Genomic DNA, 13,111 nt, shown 5'->3' on the forward strand with positions numbered 1-13,111 from the left:
CAGGGAATCTGATGCACTTTTCTGACCTGTGTGTGTGTGCACCACATTTGCGTGAACAACTTGCACTAGGCATCAAGAGAGCTTCCTCACGTGTGCACACCCACTGTTCACAACTGCCTGTAAGGTCATTGTGGTTTTCATTCTCCAGCTTGCTCTATTCTGCTCTCTGTGTCTCTACCCACTCCAACCTTTTGACAAATAGTCTCTCCTAGTAGAGATGCTGGAGCCCACACTGTTCTTCCATGCTACTCTTTTGCTACTGTTCCTGCCTCTCAAGCTTGCAGACTGTGTGTTAAGTGTACTTTTGTGCATGCTGCCATGAATGATGAAGTCTTGTGCAAAAATTTCAGACAAATTGCGGAGACACGGGAAATGGATGATAAGAGTCTAGGTAAACCACAGCCTTCACAGTGTGTCTAAGAAATGCCACGCTGACGCTGCTCACAAGAACCTGGCTGAGGCTGCCTCACCTCACCATGCTGCCTTTCTTTGATGTAGGAAGCAGTTTAGAAATCTGAGCAGGGCTCTCAATTAACAGAGCCAAATGTGTTTAGAATTTGGGGTATAGAGCGACTGTCGACTGTTGTATGCCATTACTTAACAATTTTGTTTGTTTTTGAGACAAAGTATTGCTACTCTGCTTTGAACTGAGCACCCTCTTGTCTCAGCCTCCCACCCTGGGATTACAGATGGATCTCACCAGGTCTTTCCTTCTGGTCCACAATTTCGCATCTATGTATTCTTCTCCTCCTTTGGAGCAGAATTAATATTATTGCTTCTATAGAAAGCTTGTGTTGCCCTATATTGTGTAAGTGAGTTGTCCCCCCTACCCTTCCAAGGCTTTCTTTTTCCAGTGTTTCACTGTGGAACTTGTTATGTGAAACAAGCTAGCATGGAACTCCTAGGGATCTGCAGTCTAAGCCTTCAGCTTACACTGGGTTTCAAGGTGAGAGACAAAATATGTCTTCTTCAAGAATCAGAAGCAAAGACCACCCATTCTAGCCTTCACACTAGACTGGCATCCCAAGCTCTTTGTGAAGAAAGGGAAATTCTGGACTCATGTGAGAACAAAGCAAAAAAGCAAAAGGCACAGAGACTCAGAAAGAATGGACCAGAGGATTTCTTTCTTTCTTTTTTTAATCATGGGATTGTTGGAGGGAAGGGGACGTTAACTTATTTTTTCTTTTATTCAATCAATATTTAGAAAGTGGTTTCTTTAGCAGATGACATGGCTGTCTAAGTAGACCATCTGTAAAACCAAGATTAAAAACTTCACAGAAGTAGAAGGGAGAACTCTAAATGTGCAAGGTTGAAGGCTAACATTGAGAGATTGTTTCCTGCATGTTAAAAACGAATAACTCGAATTTAACATTCAGCAGTGCAATTTATAATAGCACCAAAACATTAAAAATTTAGATGTGAATGTATGTATTATCTAAATGTGTGAAACTACAAACTCCAAAAGAAATGAAATTGTTCAACAAATGCAGAGGTGTTCTATGCTTGTGGATGGATAGACTCACTCTTGTTAAGATGTCGACTTCCCTAATTTTGTTCAAGGTCTACAAACTCAAATAAATCCTAAGGACTTTGGAAAACTGATTTTAAATATATAGAAATAATTAGAAAAATCAAAAAATCACCACAACTTTGATGAATAATAAAAGCTTTGGAGGATTCATAAAGAACAATTTTAAGGCCCTAATCTAGCATATTAAAATAAGCATGGTCCTACAGAACAAATTGATGGAAGAGTCATTGTGCATAGCTCTCACTGAATTGCATAAGCAAGAAGGATCAGATCTTGGTCAAGGTAAACCTTGTCTGTATACATAGTTCAAGGCTAATTTCTGCTACGTGAGATCCTGTTTCAAAGAACAAAATAATAAAACAAAAGCCAAAAAAGGACAAGCAGATTCATAAATAAACAGTACAGAATATACTTCCCCCAATAAAGCCACATCAATGCAATGGATTCATTTTTTTTTTTTTTTTTTTTTGAGAAAAACGCAAGGCCTTTCAACAGCAAATAGGGTTGTTATGTACACTCTCATTTTCATGCACACACAAACATGTACGCAGACCTGTGTAGAATAAGTGGTGTCAGAAAACATACATTGTATAAAAAGTTTAAAGAACTTTTAAATTTCTGTACTTTAAACAAAATTAATCTGTAAACAAACAACTAAATAGATAATTGTAAAACTCTCAGAAGAAGATACAGGTGATGATTTATATAAATTTAATTTGGTAAACAGGCTTTATATAGAATGCCTAAAACTCAATCCATGAATAAGAATAAAGGGAATTTGCGTTTCTGCAAACTGGAAATTTTCAAACTACAAACAACGAAGCGATGTGTGTTCAAAAATCCAAAGAACTCTGAGTACTGCGTGATAGGGAAAGACACAGACAGCCCAAGTAAGATCCGAGCCTATAGTTCAAAGAGATTCACCAAAGACGATGTATGGGAGAATAATTAGCACGTAAACATGTCTGGCATCATCTGTCAGTAGGGAAATGCAGATAACGCCAACACTGAGATGTCATCAGATGCCTATTAGAATGCTAACGTTAAAGTTCTTGAAATCAAATGACAATGTACTGGGGCTTATCATTCACTGTGTCCGTAGAGAAAGGAACAGCTTCTCTGCAAGATAGTTTAATAGGTTTGTATAAAGCAACAGCCTGTTAAAAGTGGTAAACACACTTGAAAATACTACCTAGCCAATAGATACAGCGATATTTATGCTGGCGATTGGCGCCCTCTCGAGGATATAGTGAGAATGACAATTCACCCTTTTGATATTCATCCAAAACTCTCTATACCTTAAGTGCAATCATGAGAAAAATACCTGACTATTTCAAAAATTGGGAACGCTCTATAAAATACGCTATCAGCATTTGTCAAAAATTTCAAAATAGTCAAAAACGAGGAAGGAGTAAGAAACTGTTAGAGCCAAGCATGTCTCAAAGAGACAGGAAGGATAAACACTGTGCCTTGTTGTAGGCACCTAGGTCTTCAAATGCAGGGTATAAGCGACATCTGGACAAGGAATTGGTTAGCAATGATCATAAATATTGAATCATCAATTATGGCACATTTACCGTACAAATGACATGTCTGCTTTTCCTTTCTATTTTCTCCATCTCAGTCTGTCTCCATAAGGAAAGAGACTAAGATAAGAAGGCTGAGCATTGGCTACTTGAGAGCTTTCAGCAGTTTTTTGCAACTACAAAATGTGTGATAAAAGAAAGTCTGTGATTTAAATCACAGATCCTTTTATTCCTCCCACTGACCATGACCATATCCTTTGTGGTTTACAGGCTGGCTGTGTTTCACTGCTACAATTTCACTTTCTTTTTCTTTCCTTTTTTGTTTTTTCTTTCTCTTTCTTTCTTTCTTTCTTTCTTTCTTTCTTTCTTTCTTTCTTTCTTTTTTTTTGTTAGATGATGTCTCTGTTTCCTCAGAAATGGATTGTTCTATTTACAGATTTACAGGATGGTTGGACAGATGCAACACGCAGAAAGAGCAACTGGAAAGATACCTAGAAAACACTCCTACCACTGCCAACAGAAGTGGACATACAAAAGTGGGAATCTAGAATCCTATATGGGATTACTGGCTAGATGCCTAGAAAGTTAGTGAGAATTTTTACTCTACTTTCAGTGTTAATAGTTAGAAATTAAACTGGCTTAGTCTTAAGAAAGTTGCTACCTATTTTGCAATGATCGATTTACATCTATTTACCTACTTACCAGGGTGTGTAGTTACCTGTTCCTGTAACTGTATAGCAGCCCAATTCTTGGAACATGAGATATATTTATAAATACACTTAGAGTGAGTGTAATATTTCCTGAGTTGCAGATTAAGGGAGTTATATCAAGTTTTGTTTCATGAATAAATACAGATGCACTTTGTTTTGAAAAGATGATTAAAATTAGGTTTTGCTCATGTACCTCATCAGACAATTTTTTTGTTTGTTTGTTTGTTTTACTTTCTCTCAATTACTTGGCATTATGTGTGTGTTTCGTTCTGGAATTCAATTTCTTTTGATATTATCTGAGTAACTCAGTCATTGTGCAAACAAAAGCTAAGAAATTGCCATCATAATGTAGATGGAGATTCTGTTCCACCTGGTGCCACAGCCAATCAACCCCAAATAAACACACAGAGACTTGTATTAATTATAAACTGTTTGGCCGATGGCTCAGGCTTCTTATTGGCTAGCTTAATTAATTAATAACCCGTAACTATTAATCTGTGTTTTTCTACGTGGCATTATCTTGCCAGAGAATGACAGGCGTGTCCCATCTTCCAGATATCTACACGGCGTCTCTCTCTGGTGGCTCCTCCCTGTGTCCTCTTCCCAGAATTCTCCTTATCTGGTGTAGCCCCACCCATACTTCCCATCTGGCTCCTGGATAACCAGGATTTTATTCAACTAATAAATGAAACACATATCAACAGCATAAGAATGACTTCCCACCATCAACATAAGAAGGCTATTTAATGAGGGCAAAAAAAAAAAAAAAAAGTATGTTTATCTCTTAGACTCAATAAATCCAATTTTCCAAGACAATTAACTTTGTATTCAGACAACCTTGGGTGGGAACTTCTTTGTTGTTGTTTGTTTGCTTGAGACAGTCTCACTCTGTTATCCCAGTCTGGCCATGAACACCTGGCAATGCTCGTGCCTGAACTTCCTGAATGCTGGATTTAGAGATGTGAGTCATCATACCCATTTACCTCACCACTTAACAGATTATAGGTTCCTTTCCTACCTTAAGACAGTGTGTACTCTCGGGAGTTTATAGTATGAGGCGTTTACAAGTACATTTAAAATTTTTTAATGTTATAGAGGGACAGTTCATCATTGCAGATTACCCCGAGTGTTCAAGATGGCATCGGACAGCTGTGAGACTGGCCAGCTTTGCACTGGTTTTCTTGGTGGCCACAGTGATAGGACTCGCCATCCATGGTGAGTGCATTCACAGCTACCTGCACAGATATGGAGACAGTATTTCCTGAGGAGTTTCCTTGGCTTTCTCTGGTTACAGAATCACTTTGCATGTTGCCTATGTGGGTTTCTGTCATTATCTTACTCCTGCAGACATGAAATGATCCCACTGTGATCACTAAGGATGCCCTATGCATATGTCAGTTTGAAAATCTATCCTACCTTAATTTTAACTAATTGGCAAGGATGGGGATTTGGTCATAATTCTTCTAGGAGAGAACTCAAGCTTTATGGAAGCTGGCCTTATTCTTTAAGTATATTACAAAATTAGATGTTTTGAAACTTGGAACAAAACTTATAAGCTGGTTGAAAAGTTAGGTCCAAGTTAAATTTAAGGCCCATGGCTAAAGTCAAGAGCACACAAATAAAAATACACAATTGCATTTTGTTGTTACCCCATTGGCAGATCCTGCTTGTAGGAACTGTGATAAACCAGCGATTAGCAGTTGACTTGTTAGGAACTGTGATACACCAGTGATTAACAGCTGACTTGTTAGGAATTGTGATTGATAAAATGACTGATTTACAGGCTGATTTGTTAAGAATTGGGACAAATGAGTAATTATATGATTATGTTTAAGTCTCCAGAGAACCCTATAGTGTGTTAAGTACTTTTTTTTTTTTTTTTTTTTTTTTTTTTTTTTTTTTTGTGGCACTAAGCGGTGTAATGATCCTATAACTAGCTGAAGCTCACATACAATTCCAATCTATCACATTAGGAAATTTTAATAAACATAAAGGAAATTTAATGTTCTTAATCTTTAATATGGATAAAGAAAAGTTTTTATCTATTTTAGTTTGATTTGATAATATTATTTTGTGTCTCTATATGACTCTTGGTAGGGAAAAACTTCCTCATCTCTAAATTTACATGTCCTTTGTAAATGTAAAAGGTGGAGATATTATTGTTCAGAACCCTTTCTTGAAGAGCAGTTTGTGTATCCAGTAGCAATTTTACTAAAACAAAGGGGTGCGGGCTTGTATTGTAGAAATATAATTAGTGTTACAATTTTTTACTTCTCAGTAAGTCATCAGAGCAGGTATTCCTTAACTGATAAACCTAATGACAGGATACTTGGTAATAATGAAACCAGATATTGTGGCTGTATGGATATTCCTCCCGAGAAACAACAGGACAAAATATCCATGGGTAAGTGATTTATGTTACTATGCTTTAGGAAGGGAAATCTGTCCCCTATCCATTCAGCCTTGGCTTTTTGGGCAAAGCACATTAAACTGACAAACCACAGATTCATGAAAGAAAAGTTATTAGAATGCATATGGGAGCTAACAAAAGGAGATGCTAGCTCACGGACTTCCTCACCTAGATTCCTAAGGTCAGGGAAGGGAGAAAAAAATCCCTTATTTTTACCTTAATTTTAAAAAAGTATGTGTGTGTGTGTGTGTGTGTGTGTGTGTGTGTGGATGCGTGTGTGCCAAGGAGTACTTGTTGAGGACCAAATGCAACCTGTGGGGATTGTTGGGTTTTGTTTTTTCAGATTGAAGGACTTGGTGGCAGGCACTCTTACCCTCTGAGACATGTTGCTGCCCCCCCCCCAAAGCCCTTTATGACAGTTCCAGATTTCTTCATCACTCAGGAGGCTGAGGCAGGAGGATCATCAAATGTCCTATGCCAGCCTGAGGTACACAGGGAGATCTTGTCTCAAAAACAAAAACAACACAAACAAATACATTTCTGCATTTTTTTATGGAAAAACTTCCCAGCCTCAATAGCTAACTTTTGTGTAGCACTTGTTTTCAAAAATATTTGGTAGATTCTACTTTCACATTAATCCTCTTTGATATGTATCAATTTAAAAAAATATTTGTGAACATTTGAAAATATTCAATACTTAGATAAAAATAACTAATTTCTGAATATTGGTTTATTTTAATACTTACCTTTTTCCTTTTCAAGGAGATAAATCTAGTGGCATCTGAGGCTAAATTATTTTACAATGTTCTTGCAGTGTATGAAAGAGAATTTTGAAATTTGAAAAAAACCAGAGTGTTTATCTTTATCAATGAAAAAATTGGGAGTCAGATACCAGGGTAAAAACCTGAATGATCAGAGAAGCCAAGAAGAAGCCACTGGTGCCTTCTTATCTCTTCTGTTCCTCCCTCCAAAAGGGCCAAGATCCTCCCTCTGCCAGCCTTACTACTTTTCTCTATGTCTACAGTCCTCCAAACCTCTAAGGTTACCTCGTGGCTAGCTCCACCCTCTGACTCCAAGCAAGCTTTATTTTTCAGAACACAAACAAAATGTCACACAACACAACACTTTTTATTGGGACTCCATGTGTCTCTTTTAAAACACCCTTAGAGCAATACCCTCATAGTCTGTGATTATCTATTGTAAAGAGTTTAAATTTTTTTTTTTTTTTTTAATGAATGCTACTTTTAAAAATTGTTCTTCCTGGCTGGCCATGTGGCTCAGCAGGCAAGGTGCCAGTCACTTATCCTGACAGCCTGAGTTTTGTTCCTGGGACCCACACGGTGAAAGAGAGAATTGATTCCTCCATATATGGGCTGTGTATTATTTGTGCATTCAAACACACACGCAGGCACGCACACACGCACACACTCATGGTCGGTAAGTATATAGAGATTTCTTTAGGTGAATTTGTGATATCTTGATAATGGTAGAGGATTCCCTTCATCCTCTGGTCCCTGTTTTAGAACAGCTGGGTTTGAGACAGAGCACATGAGTTGTGGAGAATTTATCCTTGTGTGCCTCGGAGGACACTGTTGATTTCTTCTGCAGTCTGCTTGGATGTGTGGCTGTTGCTTTAATTTTCACTTTGCCCACTACTAATCAGTTGTACGACCCTGAGTTGGTTATTTAAACTTCAGTTTCTCTGTGTTTTTATTAAGTTTAATTTTACTGTCTTTATTTACACAATGAGGAATCTGAAGGTAATACCTTTATACCTGTCTTAAGATTTTTTTGTAAGGCTCTAGGATGGCATATAAGTTAGTTATCAATCTCATTATCAGGGAAGGGCATTTAAGGTAGCCTTTCCACCATTGCTCAGATTGTCAGTTGGGGTCATCCTTCTAGGTCTCTGTACATTTTTCTAGCATCAGTTTTCTCTTCAAACCTATAATGGCTCCCTCTATTATGGTATCTCTTTTCTTGCTTTTGTCTATTTGTCCCCCGATTCAATCCTCCTGGTCCCTCATGTTCTCTTTACCCCTCCTCTTCTCCCCTTCTCTTTTTCCTAACTCCCTCTCCACTCTCTACTCCCACTCACCCCCCCCCCAATATGCTCAGGAATTCTTGTCCCTTTCCCCTTCTGTGGGGGACCTTGTATGAATCTCTTAGGGTCCTTCTTGTATCCTAGCTCCTCTGGCGGTGTGAATTATAGGCTGGTGATCCTTTGTTCTATGTCTAAAATCTTTATATGAGTGAGTACATACCATGTTCCTCTTTTTGTGACTGGGTTACCTCACTTAGAATGAGGTTCCATCCCTTTGCCTACAAATTTCAAGGTCTGGTCCAGTCCCGGTCCGTCCCGTCCTGTCCATTCCATTGTGTAAATGTACCAGGTCTTCTTTATCCATTCTTCAGTTGAGAGACATCTAAGTTGCTTGCAGGTTCTCACAACACAGCCCATAAAAAAGGGCATTGGATTCCTGGAACTGGAGTTACAGCTGCCTCATGTGTAGTGGGTCTTGCATCTGAGTCCTCTGCAAAAGAGGCAAGTGCTCTTAACCACCGAGATACTTTTGCAGACCCAATTTTTGTTGTTCTTGTTGCTGTTGTTAACTTTTAAAGTTTAAAGGCAACACAACAATTTCTTCTGGTCTTAAAACTTCTTTCTTGTTCCTAGGAAAGTCATGTCCTGATAACTGGTTCCAGAAACAAGGGAAATGTTACAAATTTTACATGAACTTTAAGTCATGGATTGATAGTGAAATATCCTGTGTAGTAAAGAAATCACATCTCATAGTGATCGAAAACAAAGCAGAATTGGTAAGAGCTAATCTCATGAAACTAAACCAGGAGATGTGGGTACATTTCATGATACCATAGTCATTTCACTGTTAGTTACTGTCATTTGTTGAATGGCAATCATGTGCTAGGCACTGTGCAAAGCAATTTAGAACTATCATCTTAATTAGCTCTAAGATGAAACTTGTGATAGTGAATTTTCCCTATAGTAACAGGGGTATTACACCATTTCTCCAGGGGCTTAAATTGGCTAAGTTACTCTACAGGTAAGTTAGTTCTTAGGATAATTAACTATCAATATTGGGCTCCTGTATGGAGGAAGAGAGGAGTTCGAAGGACCCATCAAAACATTCCCAGCTATGGGCATGCTCACTGGACTGCACAAGAGGATTGAAATAGGTGAGTTTGATGCTAGCCCTAACTACGCAGTGAGACCCTGTCTCAAAAACTTATAACCAAGTAAGTAAAATGTAAAACATTGCCGATGCCTGGCAGTATGTCTAGAACCTTGGTATAGGAGGATATTTTAGTTAGAACAGATGTTTAGTCTTGACTTGCCTGTCTCTACACCCATCCAAACTCTGCGTATCTGTCACCTTTAAGCAGTTTCATTCTTCTTGCTTTGGTCTCTGTACCCTTTCATAGTCTGCTATTTGTATTTTCCACAGTTCCATCAAATAGAATGCATATGAGAGTCACACAGTTGATAAACCTCCCCATATGGTTTCTTTTCCTAACTATATAGAAGACTTCTTACAGCATTCCTGGATGGAAATATGAGCATCAGAATCTTTTTAGGTTTGGACAGAAGAAGGCAGAAGTGTCTGCCTTCATAGCTGACATCCAGATGATTTCCTCTGGCTCTTTTTTTTTTTCCTCAGGATTTCATCCAGAGTAAAATACATGATGGTGTTTACTTTTGGATTGGACTGAATATTACAGACACACAGAAACACGGACCTGGCTGGATGGCACACCGTTACAGCCATGGCTGTGAGTGTTTGCTTGGTGTTTGTATAACACTGGGGGTATGGGAGACCTCCCAAGACCACCTCTACTGATATCTCTCAGGAGCTTCAAGTGGTCAGGTGATTGCAGGATGGGAGAGTTTGATACCTGTTAATATATCAAGGTTCATAGCATTTGTCTAAGAGAACCGGAGGCTACTAACATACCGTATGCTCCTATTTAGACTTCTCTGATTAATTTAATAACACAGAAGTTAGAAATGGAATTATAATTAACATATCCTAGTTTGCATTCTTTTGCAGTGATAGACATTATGACCAAAAGAAACTTGGGGAGGAAAGGGTTTATTTGTCTTACACTTTAAGGACCAAATCCATCAGTGAGAGAAGTCAAGGGAGGAGTTCAATCCAGCAGGGCAGGAATTTGGAGAAAGGAACTGAAGTAGAGGCCATGGAGGAAATGCACTTACTGCTTGTTCTCCATGACTTACTCAGCCACCTTTCTTGTACACCCCAGGACCACCTGCCCAAGGATGGCACCACTCACAGTGGGCTAGGCCCTCTTCCATCAATTAACAATCAGGAAAAATGATCCAGGAATAGGGCCATGGGTCATTCTGCTGGAGGTAACTCTTCAGTTGAGGTTCCCTCTTACCAGGTGATGGTCAAGATTAGCTACCATGGCCATGAAATTGTGTTGTCACTTGTTTATCTAAGACAGAACATATTGGTCTGAACGCTGTGGAACAAAGGTATGGTGAAAATTTCTTCACTTAACTCTGCTCCCAGTCCTGACTACAGTTGATATTTCTGTCTTCAACATGGTCACAAGATACCAAATAATAGGCATGTTTGAGTTATTGTTATTATTATGATGATGATGATGATGAAGGATTTTCTTTTTCATAGCAACGAGGGAAGGTATTTTGAATCTGTGACATTTGGGATTTGGGTCTGGAAGATGAACAGGTTCATAATTTGATTTACTTTTTATTTGCAAAATATGTATTTACTTGTGTGTGTGGGGGCACATGCATGCATGTGTGCCACAGTGATCATGTGAAAGGACAACCATTAGGAGTTGTTTCTCCTATGTTGAAGCAGGGTCTGTCTTATTACTTCTGTTTTGCTTCTCAGCACTCCAGGCTTCCTGGCTCTGGTTTTGAAAAGCTCATTCCATATCTGAACATAGTAATATCTGAAGGCTCTACCTCATAGAAGAAGGAAAACACAAAATAACCTATAGGCGTGGCACAGGGTGGATATCTGGAGTGGAGCCCAGTCCTCTTGGGAGTCACTAATGTACAGCCTTTGCCTCTGCAGATTTCAAGTTACTGGCCAGTTTGAAGACAATGCCTGTGCCCTGATAACAAGGAAAGGTGTTTTTTTTTTTTTTTTTTTTTTTTTTTTTCCTGAAAGGTGTTTCATCGACAATCACTGGATTTGTCAAGATTCATCTACAGAGGACAGTGTTTGAATGATCATAGCTATTTCTCTAAAAAAGAATCAGCTGCTATGGAGATTGGTATTTTTTCCCCAGACAAGGTCTCCCTATGTAGCCTTGGCTGTTCTAGAACTCATGTAGACCAGACTGGCTTCAAACTTACAGGTATCTTCTTGCCTTTGTCTCTGGAGTATATGGTGATTTCAATAATGGGTAAATATGTGTCCACAAATGTTAATACCTAGTGAGTTTAAGCTGAGCTGAGGTCATCTCCTCCCTGAGCTGACCCAAGATCTCATCATCATTCTTGACAGTGGTTACTCAAGAGAAAACCTTTCTCCAATCTACTCACTGTTTGCAAAATATCCCATTTGACTTTAAGAATAAAGGAGACCTTTAGATGACTTCTGGAACTTATTACCACTTAGTATGCACAGCTGGCCGCTTGTTACTCTTCCTGGACTTACTATGAATAAAGCCATCTCTCTCTCTCTCTCTCTCTCTCTCTCTCTCTCTCTCTCTCTCTCTCTCTCTGTGTGTGTGTGTGTGTGTGTGTGTGTCTTCTGCATGTAGCTTCTGGTTTCTGTTCAGATTTTCCCACCTCTTTTGAGAAAAAACTTCCTGATTTTTTTCAGTGCCTGTTTTCTACTTCCTACCTCCTTTTTCAAATTCCTTTAAAATCTGGTTTCCGCTTTACCTGCTTCAGTAAATGTTCTCACCACGCCACCAGTAGCCGACTTCCAGGCAAGTTCAATGATGACTCTAGATTTTTGGAGTTCTTAGCAGCTCTGCTTGGTATTAACCAATCCTTTCACCTTGAAAAATTAGTCTGGTGTCTATGGCACACATCTGTCTGCCCTTGTAGCCCTTCCTTTGTGGAGTTTCTCCTCTGCTCTTCTAAAAATGGAGAACCTGCAGAGTTTTGCCTGAATTCACTAATATACACAACCGATTATTGAACTCACCCCCTTCATAATGTCATAAGTTTATTATCTCCAAACCCTCATTTACAGACTGGGCCTTACTAAATGTTTGTGCATCAGACATCTCTATATGGTATCTTGCGGGCTGTCAGTCTTCCATGTTACTATAGTTACTGACCCAGTAGATTTGGGAAGACTGCCTACTCTAGTTGAGATCTTGGAGTCCACTATGACCCTGTCCTCCTCTCTCCCTCGGTATTCCAAGCTTCCCTTAAGTCTTACAAGTTGGATTACTTTTGGTTTATCTGTATTATCTTTGTACCCAGTTTATTGTTCTGAGTTTCAAAGAAAGCCTTCTTTGCTCACTTATGTTTTGTTTGCCAAATCCATTTTCAGTATTGGATGGCACTGACTGAGACATACTATGACATCCTCTCTCAGTGTTGAATGGCCCTGAGACATACCATGACATTCTCTCTCAGAACTGGATGACTCTGAGACATGCCATGATATCCACTCTCAGTGTTGAATGGCTTTGAGACATGCCATCACATTCTCTCTCAGAACTGGAGACATTCTTTCTCAGTGAAGGATGGCTCTGAGACATACCATGACATCCTCTCTCAGTAGAGCTACTCTAAACTTCACATCAGAGTATGCTGCCTCTGTTTATCACCTAGGGACTTTCTGTTTTCCAAGCCTCCTCATTCTGTGGCTTTGTCTCATTGTCCCCCTACTTCCAAGTCTCTACTTATGTCACACTAAGCTTTATTCACTTCTTCTCTTACAGAATCTTTGGC

General features: G+C 39.0%; 1 protein-coding gene across 1 annotated transcript; it reads left to right on the forward strand.

The window, feature by feature from the left end:
* The first annotated feature begins 3,502 nt into the window (after positions 1 to 3,502).
* Positions 3,503 to 11,421, forward strand: LOC127212951 (killer cell lectin-like receptor subfamily F member 1). Its single transcript, XM_051173162.1, is given in 7 exon segments — positions 3,503 to 3,593; positions 4,884 to 4,982; positions 6,046 to 6,171; positions 8,855 to 8,997; positions 9,858 to 9,930; positions 9,933 to 9,969; positions 11,268 to 11,421. Coding segments are annotated over 7 exon segments (723 nt in total).
* The last annotated feature ends 1,690 nt before the right edge of the window (positions 11,422 to 13,111 follow it).

This window comes from Phodopus roborovskii, unplaced genomic scaffold, assembly GCF_943737965.1.
Source record: "Phodopus roborovskii unplaced genomic scaffold, PHOROB, whole genome shotgun sequence".
Taxonomy (NCBI): Eukaryota; Metazoa; Chordata; class Mammalia; order Rodentia; family Cricetidae; genus Phodopus; species Phodopus roborovskii.